This window comes from Orbicella faveolata, unplaced genomic scaffold (genome assembly GCF_042242905.1).
Source record: "Orbicella faveolata isolate gen_17 unplaced genomic scaffold, um_ofav_v1 contig_1, whole genome shotgun sequence".
NCBI lineage: Eukaryota > Metazoa > Cnidaria > Anthozoa > Scleractinia > Merulinidae > Orbicella > Orbicella faveolata.
In genome coordinates, this window is record NW_028301536.1 from 11,466,550 (window position 1) to 11,490,000 (window position 23,451).

The following is a 23,451-nucleotide window of genomic DNA, read 5'->3' on the forward strand; positions in this document are numbered from 1 at the left end:
ACGAAAAGAAAAACATCTACCAAACCGGTACAACCTACAAATCAAAAGGTGACCCTCTGAACCCGTTGAAGTGAAAATATTTGACGACAGCAAAAATTAAGAGCGACCATTCACTGATTAAGCAGAGTGTGCGGGCTATTGATAGGGGCGGTAAAGTTTCAAGCTAAGTTATAAAAGATTATTTTTGAGTTTGTCACACTGAGCAATAAATGAAAATCCTTTTTTTTTCTTTTTCAGAAGATGGCAAACAACTCCTCAGTGACTCCATCGATAAACCACACAACTCACGACACCTGCAGCCAAAAGATATTGGTCAGCGGATCATACCATCATGATCTGAATATCTCCATTATCGTCATCAACACCCCTTTTGCCATATTTGCTGTCATCAGCAACATCGTAGTTTTAACCACAATCTGTAAGGCCAAGGAACTTCGCATCCCAGCAAACATTCTCCTTTGTAGCCTGTCCTTAACGGATCTACTGGTTGGCTTAGTCACTCAACCTCTTTTTGTTGCCTGGCGGGTATTGCTACATTACCCATCTACCATCTGTCGCTCCGAGCTGTTGCACTCCCTCTACGAAGCATTCCTTTATGTGTGCACTGGGGGATCGTTTCTGTGCCTGGCGTACCTTAGTACCGACCGTTTCATGGCTGTGTCAAGGCCGTTACATTACCGTGCTCTTGTGACAACCGGAAAAGCCACTCGTAACATGGTCATTGTGTGGATTGCATGGATCGTTTTCATTGTTCTCCGTTACACGGGTATCGATGAAGAAAGTAATGGAATTATCACTTCCATTGTCGCTGGCATCTTAGTGATTTACCTTCTCGCTATTCAGATAGCACTGATGGTCAGCATTAAGCGAAACAGCATTCATTCCTTGCACGCAGAGGGAAGCAGCGCAATTACCGCTTACAAGAGGGAAAAGCGTTCTGCGGTGACAATTGTTTACATCTTTTTAGCGCTGCTAGTTTTCCTTCTTCCTGCGGTTGTTGTACAAATTGTCTTGGGATTCACCAGCGCCAATCAGAGTAAAACCGAGATGAATTTTGCCATATCAGCAATTTTGATAAACTCCTCCGCAAACCCATTAATCTACTTTTGGAGAAGCCGAGAAATGCGCAAATCAGCAAGATGCATTTTCATGCGGGCCAAACCTGAGAATGGATCGGGTAGTGGTAGTGGGTCTTCCGACCGAAACAGTGCCGCTAATAGTGGAAGGTCACTGGAAGAAACTGTTTAAACAAACTTTATAACTCATGGATGGGTTTAAAAAATTGAACAATACACTCTATACAACTTCTTTGACTTAACCTTGACTTGACGCTAGGCTTTTAACTGTGCCTTAGTAAACTTGAATTTAATATATTTAAGCAATAAAGTACTTTTTCCGTGTTTACATAGCCCCATCTAGACAAGAGGGTGGCTCGGAGACTTCCAGACAGGTATATGCAAACCGAGAAGCAGTGAAGGGTTTGCATAACTTTCGAAAATTCTCCCAACCTCCCAAGCGCTTAGATGAGGCTATGTAAACACAGAAAAAGTACTCTATTGCATTTATAAAATATTTCTCGATCAAGAATACGCGCGAATGCAGCCGTGTTTAAATACTTTTATCTAAACACACTTATCGAGCCGCGCGTAACATCTTAGTTATTTTATAAAATGAAATGTAAAGATGTGAATGATAATCGCAGCTATGTACACAACCTAGGCAGCTGTGAAATTAAAGCCTGACCAGGCTTGAATGGGATTCGAACCCATGACCTCTGCAATACCCGTGCAGCGTTTAACCAACAACTAAACTATCAAACCAACTGGGAGCTGGTCACACCGCAAGCGGCGAAGAACGGAAGTGACTATGAAAAATCATGATCATATGGTTGAACTGTGGAGAAAGATGTAACGACATGATTGATCATCGCAGTTATATACAAAACTTAAGCAGCTGTGAAATTAAAGCCTGAAAATAAAATTCAAGTCTGAATGGTAAAGCACTGCACCGGTGTCGCAAAGGTCATGGGCCCTAATCTTCATATATTCACTTGCTTATATAATTATGTCATTACACAGTTTTTTTTCTGCCCATGCGCAGTTGTTATGTCGGTAATTTCTGCTCCCTCTTGTTTTTCACATTAGAACGACAACTCGACAGGTGAAAGCCATTTGTGACGGTAATATCTATATATTGTCTATAACACGCTGTACTGAAGAAACAAATAAACGGCGTTAAAGCGCCTACATATTGATTAAAATCAAAATCAAAATCTGACGGAGCATATACGTAAGTTGTTTATATGTATAAGACAAGTTACTGTTAACTTAATTATGGAGCCTTGATTTATGAATGAAAAAACTTTGTACAGGGAAACATATCTATATAGTTAATGTCCAGGGACCCGTTTCTCGAAGGTCCCGAAAGGTTTTTGCACCCAGAAAGCCATAGCAAAATCTCAAACCTTATGTTGTATTCACATATTCTTGACATAAACAGAGGTTTCATTCCGCACAAGAATTTTAGGCGTATACACCCCTCTGTTTTTAGACACAGATGATCTAAAAATGACTTTGCGGGCCCGAAAAGTTTCGGGGCTTTTGAGAAATTAACGGGCCCCAGGTTGAGGAAATAATAAGAGAATTCACTCTGTATTTATTAGCCAGACAATTTTCTTCCCTTCATTCTATTAAATCTCCCAGCTAAAAAGAAGCTGTGATGCAACTAGAAGGAGAAAAGAACTCTCTACTTCTCGAGACTTTGTTACCCTGTTGTTTCCATCCGAAACATTTGGTGGCATATATGTAAATAAAATTAAACAAAAATACACAGTTTCAATAAAATGTTTTGTGAATGCCTGTTGGAGTGCACATTCAAGTATAAATTTTGCTCTTTTTTACATACATACATATATGCATGAATACATACATAAACTTTATTTAAGTGTCAATAAGTATTTAGGGGACCCTTAATTTAAGCTAAAAATTGAACAATAAAAAAATTTTTTTGAAATTTAAACAAAATTTACAATTCACTATAAAAGAATTAATTATTTACAACGCTAATTGTGACCTATCAACAGTGTGAAATTAGTTTAACTATAAATAATTTAAGGGGGACTAAAATCAGACGTCTTGTTCAGGACTGGCACGTTTGGCAATTGCAGCTCCCGTCCAACAATCCTGTTATGTCCATTCCACGAATTTCACCTTTGAATGCTTCAAGGCTCTGTTTTTGACGTAGGTTATTATTCGTTATGCTCCATAAATAGGGTCCCAAATATCGGATACTATGTTTACCGAGTTTTGTATTTAATTTTAAAGCAGACGGTCAACGAGACAGAAAAATCAAAGAGAGAATATCAACATTAAAACCTAAAATCCAACTCTTGCGGCATTCCTCACGTTTTTAGGTTTGCTTTGGATAGATTTCCCAAATTTATCGCAAAAAGACTCATCTTTTGAAAAATTTGTTCACGTGATTAACCCATTGACACCTGGAGCTCTTTGGCAAAAACGCATTTTTTGGACCCTTGTGGACATTTTTAGCCTGGATATGAGCTAAAATAGCTCCAATCTACTAAAAAATGCATTTGCAACGATACCACATGCCTTTCTTTCCACTTACATCGCATTTTATGACATTTTTGCTTGTGCATGCGCAGAAGTCAAAATTGTGAGACCTTCACGTAGGGCGTCTTTAGGCTTTTCGTTTTTTTTAAATTTCGAATCTAGTCTATTGGGACCTGTGGGTGGAGCCGGAGGTTGAGCCAGCATTATTAAAGCGGTTGCTCTCTCTGCGCATGTCCATACTGTAAATCGCTATTAAATTTGGCTGCATGTTTTCAAACAAACCGGAGCACGATTTCCTGTTTTTGGTTGCTTTTTTCGCTCAGAGCCTAGGCCGTTCGTTCACTACAGAACGAGAAAGAACGGGCCCTGGGGTTATGAGATTCTGTCATGGCAACATTCAGTACTTAAAATTATGCAAAGCAAAGGGACAGAATCCCTAACGAAGGCGAGGAAGCCTCAAGAAGGGTGAGGAGTAAAGTCTAGACATTTCTTTCGCAGCTCGCAGTCAAAACAAAGCACTCGAGCGTAAATCTTGCTACTTAGTAGCTAATAGTGACGTAATATTTGTGGTCATGGCAATGCTGAAGACAATCGTATTGCAGTTAATTTTCCAATTTAAGCAATTGGAAAGAAGAAGCCTGAAAAAATCAGGGCTTCAACGGGATTCGAACCCGGCTTCTTCTTTCCAATTGCTTAAATTGGAAAATTAACTGCGATGATCATTCTTCACTTTCATCTACAACCGCAGTTCATATATGAATTATTTCATATAAACTTCACATCATTTCACTCCTCACGGGAAGATATGAACTCAATTAATTGACCTCGCTCCCAATGTGTGGCTTCATAGCTCAGTTGGTAGAGCATCGCACCGGTATCGCGGAGGTCACGGGTTCGAATCCCGTTGAAGCCCTGATTTTTTCAGGCTTCTACTTTCTAATTGTTTGAATTGGAAAATTAACTGCGATGATCATTCTTCACTTTCATCTACAACCGCAGTTCATATATGAATTATTTCATATAAACTTCACAATCGTATTGTCAAACATTTCTCTTGGATAAATTCTCCTCCGCCTTTTCTGCTTGGCGACCTGCTTGTAATCCTGTTCGGACACAGCTGCTTTGCTCAGGATAAAAGCAATTAATTATCTCTTATTCAAACTTTATTCGAATTTACTTTTCACTCGGCAACGATTTTATTTTCACTGTCCGTTAATTGCCTTTGGTTTTTAACTCGTGGTCTCGAATTTGTTAAAGTTGTTATTCAGAGGCTTTTATCGCTACATCTATTTGTTTTTAATGATTAATTTTGAGCCTATATTAAATTATTCTGTTCAAAACCTGTTCAAAGTTCTTTATTCTACCTGCGAAATGTTCCAAAGGCCTGTTCGGCAAGAAATAATGAAGCAAAATTTGTCTGAGACTACGAAAAGGACACTGCATATTTTTGATGTCTTAAGGAAATTAGCTCTCGTGACTAGCGTCAAAACTAGACTTAAAAGTGAAGAATGATCATCGCAGTAAATTTTCCAAATTAAGCAATTGGAAAGAAGAAGCCTGAAAAAATCAGGGCTTCAACGTTGAAACCCTGATTTTTTTCAGGCTTCTTCTTTCCAATTGCTTAAATTGGAAAATTTACTGCGATGATCATTCTTCACTTTCATCTACAACCGCAGTTCAAATATGAATTATTTCGTATATACTTCACAAGCTAGACTTATTAAAGTCGACTTAGGTTTTGACGTAAAAATTCATTAAGAACAAAGAGTGTAAAACGATACGATGTCAAACGCTTTTTACGAGTTTCTCTTTAGGCAAATAAAAACTCTTCACAATTTCGTATTTTTCGGAATCACGAGTGAAATGTTCCTAGTTGTAGATTTATTAAGTTAATACTCCGAGGGATCAATATATAAGAAGCAAAAAAAGAAGTAAAAGAGCTAATTCTAAGATAATTCATTTACAAACGTAACACCGTAGATCTCTTCAACATCTGTTTGAACTATATGCGACCAGCTGATCGTGGTATACCGAGTTAGATTTTTTAGACGTTTGCTGGTCTTAATGAATGCGCCATTAATAGTAAACGTGTCTTGTATGTGCATCGTATAAATATGTTAGCAAGTATTATGGTTAAGCACTATCGGACAAAATTGCATGGAACAAGTAAATTTTCCAATAAAGACGTGCAATTGGATAAAATATTGATAAAAGATTATCGCGTAAATAATCAATACGTGTGAAGCGAAAAGCCAGGCGTTGGATTTTATTTTAATTCATGGAACAAATATAATACCGAATAAAACATATATTTCCAAAATATCTGAAGAGATAATGTAAATTAATTTCGTTAGAGATAATGTAAATTTGAGAGGCATAACATCTGGGAGCGTAGTTTAAATTCTCACTATGCTAAAAGGACCCTATTGCTTCCGAGACAAAATTTATTTAAATAAGTCGGTTCCAAGCATATGTTATTTGCATATTATTATTCATTGTTGTTGGTTCCGTGTATGTTTCATCCGGTCGCCATTAAGCACGACTGGCGAATGGCAAGAATTCGATTGAAGGAGCAATTTTTAAAGCTAATAACGAAATTCAAAAGCAAACAACCTTGAAAAATTCTGACATGGAAGGAGTTCAGCCAGAAGCTCTTGTTGTGCTGCTTTACCTCTCGTTGGTTTACGAAATTATTAGCTGCATCAAAAGAAGAGGACAACAATCGATTGAAAAGATGAGAAAAGTCTCAGTTAGGCTTGGAAAGCCATCACGTGGAAATGATAAGAAGACAGGCACGAGATTGCAAACGCGACTTTTTGACAATTCCCATCAAACATACCGACATTTTGTTCAGATGAGAATTTTGGCGCGAGATTGAACTAAAGCGTAATCAGATATGTAAGCTTCGAAAAAGCTGATGAACTAAGATGAAAGCGAAGCAGCTGAACGGGGAATATCGACTGCGCTTTGAGTTGTGGACATTATCATCCGAACTGAAACAAACCAAGTGGCTATAAAAGTAGGTTTACAGGCACTCTATTCGCCTTTCAGTTGTAACACAAGGAACATGAATGTGCGTATTCAAATGCCTACAGCTTTTGAAAAACATTAAGGAGCCAGTTGTTAATATCAATATATTCTTGTACTTAATTTCGCACTTCATGTTGGGCGCTGAACTTTCCTTTCGTCTCAACAATTATGAAAATATTATTCTGAAACAGCAAATCAGTTGCTACCTCATTTTATTAACCTGGCGCGAATGAAAATAAGTTTTAAGTTTCCTAGTTTTAGAAGATATGAAAATTATAAATTGTTATTAGAAAACAAATTCCTGTTATCAGCGCTTTGTGGTAGTTTACAAATGTTGGCTTTCTTTATTATTGACAAATAACATCAATACGTGATTGACCTATTGTACTATACTCGTTAATACATATTGTTAATTGTATTGAAATACATTTTAAACATTTGTCTCTTCTGATGCCTACGAGAGAAATTATTGATTTCATGCAACGTTGTTCTCAGTTATTTCAATCTTTCATTCATAATTTCGTATAAACGCGAAGCCATGCGATGTAATTTAATCGATGCAATTTAACTGGAGAAGGTAATTTACGATTTCAAAAGCAACACAGTTTTGTGAAGATTACTCAATGTTTCTTTTTGGGGGGGGAGGGGGGGGGAAGACAGGTGCACCCACATTCAGACAGTTTCTTGGCTGACGGATGGTTCATCTTGAATTGTACGTCGCCTCAACTCCAGTGTGAAATGTAGATTTTTGTTGTATTATTTCCTTGGGCAGGTGGGGAATTTAAAAACAATATGGAAGAAGACCCCAAAGTCATTAATTAAGAATTCACTAAGAGAGAAAAATAGAAAGTTCACTGGTTTATTTCGATTACATAATGAATTCTCTTTGCACGGCGTGCCATCGTTACGATCGAATTCTAGAAGTACGGCTTTTAAGTGCGCGACAGGGTGTCCTGTAATGCGACTGTTAAGTACAACAAATGTTCCAAATATACCAAACTTTAAATATATAAGTGGAAAAGTCGTACTTCAGCTGACAAGTTCTCCGTGTTCTTGTACCACGCACAACTTCCCCAAGCCTCCACACTTCGTCCCTCTTTGCATGCAAGGTACGTGCCACAATGAGCTCCAGTCTTGTCTTAGCGGATCAAATTCTGACCACAAAAGCATATTTTCATTCCTATAGATCCTTGACAAAAGCGTTTAATGACCTGAGTAAGATATACAGGGTGTGTGCATGTATGTCTTACTAACACTGACGTTTTCCCCCCACTTTTTAACTTTCACGGTGCTCGACCTAAGCAATTAACTACTCTTGCTGTGTAACCGTTCGAATGCCCTAACTTTGCTCGCTAAGATCTCAACTCTGTCCTTAGATGAAAATTAAATAGCTCGTGGAGTGATTTCAGCTCTAAGATCTTGTAAGAATCACAGTGAGAAGCTTTAGTAGCCACGATAAATCCTTAATAAATGATTGTGTGTCTCCATCTCAGCTGGTTATGCCGACCGTTATATTGCTAAACCAAAATTTTCCTTTGGTAAATAGCTGTTAATTGGCGGACGAAATAAGCATTTCATAAACGTCAGACATCCCACAAACAATGCCAACCTTTTAGTTAGTTGACTGACATTTTTTTGGCGGAAATAAAATCTCAAAATGAGAAAATAAACATAATAACAAAAATGTACTGAGGAAAATGATGCCAAGAGCGGAGGAAAACTAACAACAGCAAATGAATTTATTATATGGGTAAACACTCAGGTCCGCGATGAAAAGGAGAATTGTGATTGGTTCTGTTAGCGGTCCCTATTGCAAAATTCGGACCGCTAAGATGGATCGCTCACGAAGTAATTTCGGCTAATTGCTTTTTCTATTCCAAAAATTAAAAAGAAAAACATAAAAATAAACAGTTTTTTGTCAAGTATAAATTTTTTACCTTCATGTTTTGAGCACAATTTTAGTAAGATGTTCACAAAAGCGACGCTAGAAACGTAAATAAGTGTTTACCTTTCGGGAGCGCATTTACTAATAATGGATCGCGGAGAAACATCAATTCATCAGCAGATTAAAAAGAGCAGTTATAATGCATACTTTTTTGAACTAGCTTGTTCGGTCTGCATTGAAAAATATAGTCCTCTTCGTTTTTTGTAAGTTTATGGTCGAGCCGCAGGCGAGGTCCATACACCTGTAAGAAATTTGACCTGGATACGGACCTCACGCTAGTTTGATAACATGAATATATCCTGCATTGCATTTTTTGTTTTATTTGTTTTTGCTGTGACAGTAACGATATCTCCCTTCAAGGAGGGTCCCTCCACTCAGGCGAGGACAACCCATGGCTGATTTCCGAACGAGGTAATTATTAATGAAAGATTTACTTCATATCTTTCTTCGTAGCTCAAATATATGATCTTTCATACTGATTCACTTGTATTCTTCACCATCTATGGGTATATTACGAACTAACAATATAACGAGCTACCAGATGGCTTGATAGCTCAGTTGGTAGGGCACTGCATTGGTATCGCAAAGGTCATGGGTTCGAATCTCGTTCAAACCTGACTTTTTTTTTTCAGGCTTGATTTCACAACTGCTTAAGTTGTGTGTATAACTGGGATGATCAATTACGTCTTCATATCTTTCTCCGAGGTTCAAATATGTGATCTTTCATATATTCACTTAATAAAAAGATTAAATCAATCGTTCGAAAATAGTTCTTTAAAAAATTGTTAATATATAGTCATATAAACTACTTTGGTTACTAAAATGGTACCAGCGATGAACGTAAAAACTCCACAACCATAAACAAAGCAACTGCGTTGCGTTTCTAGAACAATTTTATTATTGCCTTGATCAGAATCTCTATGACTTGATTTATAGCCAGCAAACTATTAAATTAGCATGCAACTCCAAACCCGTGTTTTATGTTCTTTTTTCACCTTATTAGGATTGTCATATTTTCCCAGTTTTCCACAGCAAAGGTTATATCGATACTATTCATAAGCTCAGGTTATTTGACACTTTCCAGGATCCAGACCGTCTGTATCAATCTCTATACCCACTTGTACAAGGCACTGTTGATATTGTATTTCTGACCATAAAAGTTTGCCACTGCCAGGTAGGTGTGACCTTTGTACTCAAATGTTGTCATGTCACGTGCCCCGTGAGTTGGAATCTCTTGGTACATGTACTTGATGAACTGTGCTCCAGAGGCCTGGTACACAACTGACTGAGTGTTGTGTTTCTGACTATCACCATGGAAATTAGCCACACCCAAGAACGTTTGACCGCTGATCACAAAGGGATGCCAAGCTTGGGCTCCACGAGTAGGAATGGACTGAAACAGAACAAACTTGTTGCCATCCCACTTGTAAATAAACGAGTCGTTGTTGTATTTACTTCCAGAGTAATAGCTAGCAAAGGCGAGGAATGTGTGGCCATTGATGTTAACAGAGTTTACTCCGTGTGCCCCGTATGTCTGAAGAGACTGCAGTTTAGCAAAGTGTCCTCCTGACCACTTGAACACAGTGGACTGAACTGCATGCTTCTGTTTGGAGTTGTAATGGTTGGCAAAAGCGATAAACGTGTCATTATTTATTACAAATGCAGCACATTCCAGGCCACCATCAGTTGGTATTTCCTGAAACTTGTTAAACTTGCCGCTACTCCATTTGTAGATCACTGACTTTATGGAACGTGTAGCTCCATCATGGTAGTCTGCTACTGTCAGATAGTTTTGTCCATTAATCTTAAAAAATATGATGCGATGTGCCCCCTTGGTGGGTATTTTCTGAACGACAACAAAGCGCTGTCCATTCCACTGATAAACTGCAGAGTCAAGTAGGTACGTTCCGTCGTAATGATTTGCCACGGCAAGAAAATGTTTGTCAGCGATTGAAAAGTATTCAAGGCCAGTAGCACCTCTAGTTTGCAAGGTTTGATACAAATTAAATTTTCCAGTCTGTTCATTCATCTTGTAGATCATGGAGCCTGTCTTGTAGTTATTAATATCGCCATGATGGTTGGCAAAATCGAGAAACACGCTTCCATTAATGGTGAAATATTCGACATCTTCAGCTCCTCTGGTTGGTAGATCTTGGACCTTCTCAAAGAAGTGAAATCCAGTGCATCCTGAGGGAAACACAAAAACTTGATTGAGGCATGTTAAGTAGGTTTTCAACAATGCGTGTACTTCACATCTTTACATCTTAAAACACCATTCCGACAACACTAGTTATAAATTTATAAACAATTATTGAATGAGGTTTTTGTGATATCCAGAATAATCAAGGTCGAGGAAGGGGTTATCAGCCGAAGCCCAAGTTTGGCGATTACCATATACGAATTGTACGACACGAGGTCCAGTTACTAATTAATCGCAGCTATAACAAATTTCGACATTAAAAACAGTCTTTTGAGAAGTTCTTTTGGGCGAAAAAGTCAGCAGCACTTTCCGTAGGTTTTAAAGACTGTAAGAAACATAAAAAGGAAGCAATTTAAAAGCGTGCGAATGGTGCAGATATCGAATTACTATGGGTAATCAAATGGTGACGAGAGAAATGAGAAAATAATTTCACGCCCGTTTTGTCAAAATTCATTTAATTTCCCGAGCCTTTAGGGAGTGAGTTTTTGTGATTTTTACAAAACGCAAGTGAAATTATTTCCTAATTTCACAAGTATACCATCTGATTACCGTTTAATATCATGGGTGACAAATTACGCTTACAATCGTGGGTATTTGACTTGTTTATTGTATCGAGAAATTTCGCTCCAAACCTTGCCTGGCAATTTTGTAATTGCGTTCGACGAAGTGGAACGCAAACCTAATTTTGACCTGTCGCTTTTCAGAGTTGGTCTTCCTGTGCACGGTTATAGGCCGGAAAAACCACATTCCTGTAAGGACTCCAAAATGGCCAACCCGCGTGATTTTTGCAGGGGCATGTCACAGCCAGTAAACTGGTACCGTTTATAATGCTAAGACATGTGATAAGACATGTGGCGAACATGTGAGTATGTGAGCCGGCCATGTGAGCTCGTCTTTCTGATGGATCTTTCTTTGACTTCTTTCCATTCAGTCGCCGTACACTTCGCTATTATGTGCTCTCAGCGTTAGCTTTTGGCGAATTTAAACGCTTCGACGGTAACATTTATCGAAATCTGAGGGAATTGTCCTTGTTTATTAACACGACTTGGCTTTGGAATGATAACCGTGGGAACAGCTACATTTTGATTGCATTTGTTGACTAGTTCCAGTCGCGACAGATAGCTCAGTCTTTATCCGGTCGAAATTTTATTGTTTGGAATCAGTGGAAAAGTACTCTGAAGGCAAGATCCATAAGACTGCTTTATTCATCAGGGGAAATACTCGAATTAGTCGCACGGAGTTTGTTTACGATAAACGACCACGCAAAACGAGCAAGCGATTGCAAATGCTAGCTTAGAATAATGTACGTAATTTAAATATTCTATGAAACTTGAGAGTCTACAGAAACTGGCAGCGTCACGCAACGTATCAACAAATCGTGACCTCTTCACTAGCATGGACTTTGACACTATGCATATCTGACTGTAAAACCTCGGTTGCTGCTGAAAAATGTTGATTTTAACAATAGACAAAGGTTGAAAGTCAGCTAGTGAAATCATTTATTTACGGTATATGTATCTTAAAGTGAGAGCGTCGAACGCACTCTCCTAATCTCTGATTACTAGTAGTTATAAATTATCGCTGAAATTTCGGGCCAAAATTAAGGAGTAATTTGTCGCCCATTATATTACAGCTCGGGGCACCCCCCCCCCCCCCTAATCGTTTCTACAACAAAATTCTCGATCGTGATTGGCTCTTCGTGAGCCTATTTGTTACGTAGTCGGCGCGCGATCAAGTTGGTGTCCAATTACAAGTGCCCAATTTGAACTTATTGTAATTGGATACCCACGTCATTTGCACGTCAATTACGCGCGCTTTAATGGCTTCCTTTGCATTGTTTCGTTCAGTTTTCAAAACTTAGGAAACGCGCTACAGACGTTTTGGCTCAAAAGAAGTTCTCGTGAGACATTTTTTAATTCCGAAATTTGTTATAGATGCGATTAATTAGTAATTGGACCTCGTGTCGTACAATTGAGGGAGTAATCGCGCTCGTAATTTCAAATCGGCCTCGCGCTTCACGCTCGTCCCATTTTTAAATTACTCGCGCGATTACTCCCTAAATTGTACTGCACTCGCAAACAACAGTAGGGTTTCCCTAGGCTGTAAAAACTGTTAGGGAAGCCATTAAAGCTCACGTAACTGACGTGCGCCCGAATAGCGTAGGTATCTTATTACAAAAAAACACGTCTCATCGCGCACCGGTTACATGACAATTAGGCGCGGGGGAACCAATCAGGAAACGGAACCGCAAATATTAACTTTATTATCCAACATAATCGGAATGCAAAACTTTAAAGTGCGTATTTAAGTGAAATCTGACTGGAAACCACATCCAAAAATTGAAAATCATTTAATTCGATTTTCCTTTTATATTGTCGAAAAACGGTTGGCACTTGAAGACAGCCTTTAATTAAACTTACCAGTTGCACAACATTCTGGTCTACTGGAAGACGAGGAGGATCCCTGCAAAGGATAAGGGCGTTAGATATTAGTTATTGGCAAGTCTGCATTTTATCAAAGTGAAATTTCCTTGGTGACTAAAATTCAGGCTATGAAGGAATTGAGAATAAAACTCTTAAATGTCATTGACAATGTCAACTAGAATGTCATTGGCATTGAATGTCATTAACAAGTCTGCAGTAATCAAAATGAAATTTCCCTTGTAAATTGTTTGCATATTGTGAAGGAATTTAAGGGAGACTACTTCTGATTGAATTATTTTTTTGCACAGCATTTAGAATTGTCCTTACCCTACACTCAAAACAAAATTTATTCATTCTATACATGGCGGTTTCTGTTTCACTACCTGCGTGTCACATGTTCCCGGCATTCCTTTCTGCCCCTTTTCTCCACGTGTTCCTTTCTCTCCAGTAGATCCTTTCTCACCCTCAATCAAACATAAAAATAATTCAGCAACTTTGTTTTACTAACGTACTCTTGAACTCGCCCTCTTTCAAGAAGCTAAATGAGAAAAAAAAAACATTTATCTACTTTCGTTCATTGAGGTGCTCTTTACTTTTAATTAAACCAGAAAAAAAGATGGAGCCAAAAACGTCTCGTTTCTGTCACTAAGATACTCTTACAAAATATATCTTTTGCTCTTGACATTTTTCTCTGATTAATTTCTTTGATGGAGTTTGCAATTTCTTGAGTACAACTGACGGAAATTCGACAAAATACTATAATCTCAAAAAATACAAAATATCCCAAAATTCTTGAAACGTAGACACCAGGATAACTTAGAATATCAAAAATCATGAGTACTTAATAATAACAATATTTAAAATAACAAAAGTAAGGATCTCTGCTAAACTAAGATAAACAGGACTTTGTACTTTCGTACAACTGTGCTCCCCTAAGCCAAGGTTCAAGGAAAGTAAAAGTTTCTCTTACTCTTTCAGTCTGAGCTAAGGGACAACAAAACTTACTTTTGCACTAAACTTACTATCCTTTCCTTTTAGTCCTTGTTCTACACTAAAGGAAAATGGAACTTACTTTTGTACTAAAATTACCATCCTTTCCTCTTAGTCTTGGTTCTAAACTGAGGGACAATGGAACGTACTTTTGTACTAATATTACCCTCTTTTCCTCTTAGTCCTGGTTCTAAGCTAAGGGACAATGAAACTTAGCTTACTTTTGTAATAAAACTACCATCCTTTCCTGATAGTCCTGGTTCTAAACTAAGGGACAATGGAACTTACTTTTGTACTAAAATTACCACCCTTTCCTTTCATTCCTGGTTCGCCTTTCTCGCCCTAAACAAAGATACAACGAAATATAGACATCTACTTTGTCTATGGGGATATAAACTATGTTGCTGTGAATGACAATTGTGACAAGTTTTGATAACATGTTTCTGGTTTTGCCAAAGAAATCACCGCTGTCGATGATCTTCTAGCTGAACAGAAAAGCTCTGGTTAATTGGATTGATTTATTTCCATCACTAAGCTTTAAAAGTGCAATCACGCGTGGTAGAGAGGTTTTACTTAACCCGTTAAATAGGAAGTGGAATTGTACCACCCACAACTTCGTATTAATTTCTAGCACCCCCCTATAGTTAGTAATTCTTTTGTTTTCTAGTCTTTGTTTTTGTATGCCACGCACTAATACTAATTAGCAGACAATATTACACACTAACTTGTAGTTTCTGTTTCACGGGTTTAGTAAAATCACTCTATATGATAAACCTCAGGTCTTTTGTCTTTTTTGTTTATTTGTTTGTTTGTTTGTTTGTTTTTTTAAATGAAGAAAAAAAATTGAAGTACCAAGATTTTACTTCGTTGATTTGATTTTTTATTGTCTCTTCGAGCAAAAAACTAATTAGATAAGTGGATCGAGGAGGAGGCAATGCTTGATGCTATATCAAAAAGAAGGTGGAAATCATTGCAGAGTTTTGCTTTTCGATTAAACTTTGCCAACCTTGATAGAAGCGTTGCCATCCATGGTACATGTCCCTAATTCGCCTTTCTCCCCCTGATGAATGAAAAAGATAAATATATGAACTAATACAGGTGGCCATCCGTGTTGTAAGAGAAAACTATTATGCACGTTTTGATATAATATAAATACTACACGATACTAGGGCAGTTCTAAAAATCTCAAATAATGAAGTAGTAGTTCACAATGTATAATTTTGCCTTTCATCTGTTGAAAAGTACACTACTACGACCTAATCACAATCCTGAACATAATGTTACCAACCTTAGGTCCACGCGTCCCATCACGTCCATCACGACCATCTTTCCCTGTCAATATTGAATAGCGACCAATAGGAAATAAAAATATGTGTTAGGTAGACAACTCTGTAAATTCCCAGTGGTCATCAGTATCATTGCATAAAAAGGATTTCGTTATTGAGATCTTCTGTCAATTACTTGTGGTAAGAAAATAAACAAAAATAGAGTGAGATTGCAGAGACGTTGTTCTCGTGAATACACTTAAACATGAATTTGCAAAGCAAACTCGGAAGGCGTAGCTCGAGATAATCAGATTTGACTCTGTTGTCCACAATTAATTTCTTTACAATTTTTATTAATCACGATAATGAAGCGTGCATGAGGTCTTCCTTTCTTCCTGAGGAAGTAAATTTTCATGTTCTCCTTACTGTGGTTTTGTGTTAACGGTGTGAAATCATATATCAAATAATATATATATATAATTTCAGACAAACGCAATTTTAATACAAACAGTATTGTCAGGAGCTTCTCAAATGGCGAATCTTGAACAAATCCCGTGATCTCCAGGCAGCGCTTTGCTCGGAATCGCTTCAACTCATTGCCAAGTTCTCTTGAGAAAACAAAGTTAACTAATCGATCCAGTCATTGCCATATTTTTCTCTAAAATTACACAGTAATTATAGGAGAATATTTCAACTGGGGTTGAAAATAATCACGCTCAAATCTCTTTGAAAGCAGCTCAAATATTGAAATGAATCCGCACTGAGAATTTTTCAGTCAGCGCTGTTGATAATTGACAATTCATAAATCAATTTTGTGAGTTAATTCCAGGGGCAGACATCTCTGCAAAATTTTTGGCTTTACTCTGTTACCTACACACGCGGAAGTTCCACTTAACAAATTGACGTCAGTTTTTTTACGCGTTTGTCCTCTTATTGATGATAAACTGCGTCATAACATTATCAAAATGGCTGTGGAACCACGAGCCGCAGGCGAGTGGTGCCGCAGTAAACTTTGACGATGTTATGACGAAATTTATCATCAATAAGAGGACAGACGCATTAAAAAACTGACGTCAATTTATTTTTTACAATAACAAGACCCCAAAATGGTCAAATGCAGGGAATAAATGAGGAGAAATAACGCCGTAGACTTGCCATAAACAAAGATAAGTGAATTTTATTCAAAATGACGCGAACATTGTCGATAGCTTTTCTCGCTTTTTCATTGGCTATTTGAAAAGTCCATAAAATCTCATTGGTTTAAAAGTTGACAGTTTGACAGCTGAGAGCTGAACTTGAAAGCTTGCATAAATTAAAGTCGTATCCGTCTGTACTCTTGTTGATGACAATAATGAGCCAATCAGTGCGCGAGAAATTAGACAGTTTTTGTAAAAATATCTTTTTAAACGATGTGTTGTTAGCTGATCAGTATCAACAGCATTACCTCTAGACGGGACAATCTTACAAAGTATCTGTCTTATATTAATGACAATTTAAATGTTATCTAAATTTACTTTTAAGAAGACAAGTGCTGGCCAAAACCCAACGTTTTTCAATAATTCAAAATCGTTTAACTGAATTGTTACGCTTCACTGAGATGACAACTTAATTAATAGATGCCCAACACAAATAAAACAAATCGTAAAGAAAAACTTCTACATCACCGTTCAATCCATCGCGCCCGTCTTTCCCTGAGTAAACAAAAAATGTAATGTTGTTATTTAGCAGTGGCTTATACCTGGATAATACTAAATTACTATGATTACGACCGTGAGACATTATGGGAAAGAAATCGACCGGCTAACTGTGTTCATTATTAGAAACTTACCGTTTTGTCCATCTTTTCCGTCTTTGCCTGTAAAATTGAATAAAAGAATGCAGTCAAATTAAACCAGCATCAATCAAAAATGCGAATACCTTTGCTTATTAAACTGTTCCATTTTTGATAATTTATCAATGACGTTTTACTCACCATCCTTGCCACAGCCAACTTGAGGCGCAATTGCGCAGAGGTTTTGTTTAGCTTCGGTCCCATTAGTCTGTCATAATTAATAAGAAAACAATTTGTAAACTTATGCATCTTCGTTAAAAAATATTTTCAAGCACGCTGGCACGTTTTGAGTCTCCAGACACCGGCTGAACAACGACAAATCACAAAAAATTAAATTGAAGCATAGCGCGTCTCAGATTGTCCTTACTGATAAAAACAGACACATAACAGCAAAACAACATTAAAGTTTACTTCGTTAGGGGACTTTTTCTGCGATATCGCGAAAGAACTCAAGAAAAAGGCGAGAGCGAGCACGAAGAAGAATCGAAACATTTTCATTCAAGCTCCTCTGAGACAAACTACAATGTGCCCCATGGGACATTGCCTTTGTTTTTGATGATTTAAACGATGTTTTGATTACAATGGAAACAATGCTAAATGACGTTTTGGACAGGCACATTCCACTAAAATCTAAACGCGTCAAGAAACCGAACCAGCCTGCTTGGATGACTAAAGAGATCTTGTCGTCTATGAAAACAAGAGACAAGCTGTTGAAAACGGCGCGAATTTCAAATCTGCCTGCAGACTGGGAACGCTATACGCATGCCAAGGGTAAAACTACAAGTCTCATCAAAAAAACAAAGAGAAGTTTCTTCCGCAAGAAAATCGACGAAAACAAAGGAAATCCAAAAGGAGTTTGGCAAGCACTCAAAACATTAAGTGGGACTAGTAAACCTCGAGTTCGCATCGATGAATTAAACACAGGAAACAACATCATTAGTGACGAAGCTTCCATTGCAAATGAGCTTAATCAGTACTTCGTAAACATCCTAGATCAAATTGGCAAGGAAAACGACGCTGGCGTAGAGTTTGATGACACCAAGCTGAAAAATTTTGTCTCTTCGCGATTGAATGATAATGTGGCTTTCAACATCCCTCCAATAACGCCTAAGCAGATCATTGACACCATAGGGAAAATCGCTTGTAACAAGGCCTCTGGGCACGATGGCATAAGTATTCGTGTACTCAAAATTATTGCACCAGCGTTTGCAAGTCCATTATGCAAATTGCTGAACCTTTCAATATCGACAAACAGTTTTCCAGACCGTTGGAAAGTAGCAAAAGTTACACCATTGCACAAGGGTGGCGCACGAAACGATATCAACAATTACCGCCCGATATCAGTTTTACCTGTCTTTTCGAAGATTATCGAAAAACACGTAGCCAGCTGTCTTCTTAAGTTTTTACATGACAACAACATGTTATATGAGTATCAATCAGCCTTCAGGTCAGGTCACTCTACAGAAACAGCTCTAATCAGACTTACAGATCACATCCTGAAAAACATGGACAATGACGAAGTGACCGGTCTGGTATTTATAGATTTTCGTAAAGCTTTTGATGTTATAAATCACGAACTTCTTCTAAAAAAGTTGTCTATTTACGGTGCAAGCCCTCCGTCTGTTGCCTGGTTTCAATCGTACCTGTCTCAGAGAAAGCAATTTATTACATTAGGGAAAACCACATCTGAACAGCTGACTATCAGACAGGGCGTTCCCCAAGGATCAATAATGGGACCGGTGCTTTTCCTCCTGTTTGTCAATGACATGCCTCTAAACGTTCACAAGTCAACTATGGATATCTATGCAGACGATACCACCTTGTCTTTAAGCTCAGACTGGAAAGCTATTCCTGCACTAAACAAATCATTAACAAAGGACTTGACAGAAGTTGAGAAATGGGCTAGTGAAAACAAAATGTTTATAAATACCAAGAAAACCAAAGCGTTGTTGGCTACGGGAAAGCGTCTGCGCAGACGTATAACCCATGACGCAGGAAAATTTGAAGCTAGGATGCAAAATGCAGAAATTGAACAAGTTGGTAGCCATAAACTTCTTGGAGTGATAATCGACGAGAACCTAACTTACGAAGCACATGTTGACGAACTATGTAACAAACTTTCAAAACGAATTGGTCTTCTACGCCATATAAGCTGCTACTTGAAAAAGAATCAAAAATTGATCTACTATAACGCGGTAATCAAACCACTCTTCATGTATGCAAGCACAGTATGGACATCGTGTAACAAAGAGGCACTCGAGAGAGTTCTCCGTATGCAAAAACGGGCTGCGCGTATTATTCTTGCAGCACAACGTACTAGTCGAACTGTCACTTTATTTAATAAGCTAAACTGGATCCCCTTTTACAAAGAAGCTTATATAAATCGATGTGCACTGGCCTACAAAAGGATAAACAGAACTTTACCGGAATACATGAACACATCTTTAAGGAAGAACTCTGACGTCCATTCGAGAAGTACTAGAAATTGTAATTTAAATTTATTATGCCCCTCTCACAGAAACGCCTCTGAGGGAGGACGCACTTTCGCCGTCAGAACTATTAAAGATTGGAACAGTTTACCCCGGTCTTTAAAAACAGAGAAGTCCGTTAAATCGTTTAAGGCTAAATTATGTAATACTATTCTTAACTCTCAGAAAACTAATGGAATTTTTTAACTCTTATTATTCGTAGTATGTTTGAAATTGTAAGTCCAGTTTATTATTTGTAACCATTTTTAATAGTAACTTAATTAAGTATTTTATTGTAAATAATATCGTATTTTAGCATTTTATTGTAAATAATATATTTTTAGCATTCTAATTATTTTAAGCTGAGGGCCCCAAGTTTATCAGTAACTTAAGTTACTGTCACGGGTCACCCTCATTAAATAAAGTCTTTCACTTCACTTCACTTCAAACTGAGACGACTTGGTCAGCATAAAATAAAAACCCTTCCAGAATTTGTATACATTATATTAGAACGCGAAAATTCGAGATGATGCCCTTTGTTTATTGTGGTTTGTTCAATGAAATAGTAAACAAAGCGACGCTATTTCTCAACGATTACGTATTAATAAAACAAATCTGACTTCCACAGGTAGAACATGGCTATGTCTAAAACGAGGAACGGGGAATCGAGGAACGGGGAATCGAGGAACGCGGAACGGGGAACGGGGAATCTCTAAAAGGAGGAATCTCTAAAAGGGGGAATCTCTAAAAGGGGGAATCTCTAAAAGGGGGAATCTCTAAAAGGGGGAATCTCTAAAAGGGGGAATCTCTAAAAGAGGGAATCTCTAAAAGGGGGAATCTCTAAAAGAGGGAATCTCTAAAAGGGGGAATCTCTAAAAGAGGGAATCTCTAAAAGAGGGAATCTCTAAAAGGAGGAATCTCTAAAAGAGGGAATCTCTAAAAGAGGGAATCTCTAAAAGAGGGAATCTCTAAAAGGGGGAATCTCTAAAAGGGGGAATCTCTAAAAGGGGGAATCTCTAAAAGGGGGAATCTCTAAAAGAGGGAATCTCTAAAAGAGGGAATCTCTAAAAGGGGGAATCTCTAAAAGGGGGCATCTCTAAAAGAGGACATCTCTAAAAGGGGGAATCTCTAAAAGGGGAATCTCTAAAAGGGGGAATCTCTAAAAGGGGGAATCTCTAAAAGGGGGAATCTCTAAAAGGGGAAATCTCTAAAAGAGGGAATCTCTAAAAGGGGGAATCTCTAAAAGGAGTATCTCTAAAAGGGGCAATATCTAAAAGGGGCAATCTCTAAAAGGGGCAATCTGTAAATTTTTTACACTCCTCACTCCTGATATTACTCGCGTGCTTTTTTTTCCTGTAGGCAAAACGATAATTTAATTTATTCTAAAGCACAAAAGCAAATAACAAATTTCCATAACAGTATATTCTTAGTGTTTTCTTAGTGTTTTCCTAGCTCCTACAAATTGATGGCGACTGAACAATATCTGCCTTTATCGTAAGTTAAACCAGAGAGCAGGATTTCGTCAAGCACTCCAAAACAACAGAACAAAACTAATAAACCTGGCAACGATATGTGCCTATGTTCTAAGCCCTAAAGGTTCTATCTATATTCTTAGTTCAGGAGTGACGTACAGATCTCGTTTGGATATCTAGCGATCGGCTTTCGCCAAAATCAGTGAGCTTACATATCACAGGCTCGTGTTTCCACGCGTAAGCTATCTTATTTCGATCCGTCTCCGCACGATAGTGGTGATTGCTAACCAACACATTTTAAGTCCCTGTACACTATTCCATTTTTGTGCAAGTAGAGCAGTCCTCCTGCAACATCAGCGGCAATCTTATCCATAAATGTGCCCTCTATTCCATTGCAGTCTTGACTGTCGATAGGGTACATTAACTCGTTTAACGAGCTCAGCTTTCCTTCACCGCCGAAAAGTTCAATATCGAAATACACGTACTCTAGCATAATTGCCATGGGGCCCTGGCAAACAGCTTTGAACTGGACGATGTTTTCGTGGCGTAGCTGTGACAACAACGTGGCCTCTTTGGCAAAAGCTTCAACAAAGCCCGCAGAGGAGGAGAGCAGTTTCTTCACTACGACGTCTACTGATTCTTAATACGGCACCAAATGAACCTTGTTCGATAACATCTTGTGTGCCGAGGTCATCCCACTTAAAATGTGGAAGACCTTGGAACTTAGCGACCTTTTTCTTTCGAAAAGTAAATGGCAGTGGAACTTTAAATTCCTCTCCACCTGACGGCATGGCGCAAAGAGCGGTCTGGATTAGCAAGGAATCACTGATTATACTGAGCAAATTTCCACCAAAATCTCTGACTAGAACAAATGAATTTCTCTAGGAAGTATTGTGAAAAACTGGCATGAAACTCTCCTTACCACCGATGCGACGCCTTGAATCAAACCTCCCGCGAGCAGTTGGCGATTCATGCATTCATATGGTTTCCCAGGTCGCCCGCCATTCAATTTTTTTGTAACTAGAAAATTATTGTAATGGAGTTTGAAATTTCCTCAATGGAAGATAATCTATATGTCTGTAAACTGACGCTGTAATAAACTTCAGCACATATCAGCAAAATTTTCAAAACGTTAAACAACCTAGGGCTGTCAACAATTGAAATTGAACGCCTCACCAGGTATGTTTTAGCACAGTGAACGATGACAACCGATCTTGTCGCGACATCTTAGCGAAAGTGGTCGCAAAGAACAAGTCCGGATAAAATGTAGGTTAAAATTTGTTCGTCAGCGAATAACAATCCCTTATTGTCGTTTTTCTTTCATCGACCAACGTGTGGAACAAAGTGGCATATACATATAAACCTGAGATATATATTCTGACAGATATAACCTGAAAGAGATATTCCCTGAGGAGATCAGTTTTTAAACTTGACCTTGGCGCGTTCCTGTGACATTTCCTGTAAAATGGCTAGATTGCGGAATGTCAGAGGCAGTAATAACTACTAATAATAAACTTTACCTGGTTTTTAAAAACATTTATTAAAAGGTATTTTATCCTGCGAACAGGCGTTCTAGCGAGAGCGTGTGGAACGGACGAAAAGAAATATTTGCGAGCGAAGGGAAGCCGAGCCGAGCGTTGCAATTTCGTTTCGCAAATTTCCCACTTGAGAGCATGTTCGCAGGCCATAAGCTATGAAGATTCCCACTTTTAAAGATTCTCAGTTGTAATGATTCCCTCTTTTAAAGGTTACCGCTTTTAATGATTCCTGCTTTTAATGATTCCCGCTTTTAAAAATTCCCACTTTTAAGGATTCCCGCTTTTAAAGATTCCCGCTTTTAAAGATTCCCGCTTTTAAAGATTCCCGCTTTTAAAGATTCCCCATTTAAAGGATTCCCACTTTTAAAGATTTCCGCCTTTAAAGATTCCCGCTTTTAAAGATTCCCCGTTTAAAAGATTCCCGCTTTTAAAGATTCCCCCTTTTAGAGATCCCCTCTTTTAGAGATTCTCCCTTTTAGAGATTCCCCTTTTAGAGATTCCCCCTTTTAGAGATTCCCCCTTTTAGAGATTCTCCCTTTTAGAGATTCTCTCTTTTAGAGATTCCCCTTTTTAGACATTCCCCCTTTTAGAGATTCCCCCTTTAAGAGATTCCCCCTTTTAGAGATTCCCTCTTTTAGAGATTCCCCTTTTTAGAGATTCCCCCTTTTAGAGATTCCTCCTTTTAGAGATTCCCCTTTTTAGAGATTCCCTGTTTTA

The 23,451-nt window shown here is 38.1% G+C and overlaps 2 protein-coding genes and 1 pseudogene across 3 annotated transcripts in view; 1 reads left to right on the forward strand and 2 right to left on the reverse strand.

Moving 5' to 3' along the window:
• The first annotated feature begins 112 nt into the window (after positions 1 to 112).
• Positions 113 to 2,858, forward strand: LOC110064796 (trace amine-associated receptor 7d-like). Its single transcript, XM_089289122.1, has one exon. It carries the CDS (start codon positions 241 to 243, stop codon positions 1,246 to 1,248), a length of 1,008 nt encoding a protein of 335 aa, XP_089145248.1. The 5' UTR covers positions 113 to 240; the 3' UTR covers positions 1,249 to 2,858.
• A 6,564-nt stretch (positions 2,859 to 9,422) lies between these two features.
• The window catches only part of LOC110064838 (uncharacterized), a 16,373-nt gene continuing 2,344 nt past the window's right edge, over positions 9,423 to 23,451 (reverse strand). The window contains exons 1-10 of one of the 2 annotated variants that reach the window (XM_089289140.1): positions 17,668 to 17,793; positions 17,398 to 17,464; positions 17,254 to 17,280; positions 17,090 to 17,116; positions 15,449 to 15,492; positions 15,167 to 15,220; positions 14,449 to 14,502; positions 13,554 to 13,634; positions 13,168 to 13,210; positions 9,423 to 10,734 (exon numbers count right to left, since the gene is read on the reverse strand). In XM_089289140.1, coding sequence (XP_089145266.1) covers positions 9,656 to 10,734; positions 13,168 to 13,210; positions 13,554 to 13,634; positions 14,449 to 14,502; positions 15,167 to 15,220; positions 15,449 to 15,492; positions 17,090 to 17,116; positions 17,254 to 17,280; positions 17,398 to 17,464; positions 17,668 to 17,754 — 1,563 coding nt within the window. In that variant the 5' untranslated portion in view covers positions 17,755 to 17,793 and the 3' untranslated portion in view covers positions 9,423 to 9,655. Of the gene's footprint in view, positions 10,735 to 13,167; positions 13,211 to 13,553; positions 13,635 to 14,448; positions 14,503 to 15,166; positions 15,221 to 15,448; positions 15,493 to 17,089; positions 17,117 to 17,253; positions 17,281 to 17,397; positions 17,465 to 17,667; positions 17,794 to 23,451 lie in introns of those variants that run through there. The other variant, XM_089289133.1, reaches the window with a different exon arrangement.
• On the reverse strand, positions 20,989 to 22,880 carry LOC149118087 (putative serine/threonine-protein kinase DDB_G0271538; annotated as a pseudogene).

Excerpts from the sequence above, each read along its gene's own strand:
- LOC110064796 (XM_089289122.1), top strand. The coding sequence starts at position 241 with ATGGCAAACAACTCCTCAGTGACTCCATCGATAAACCACACAACTCAC.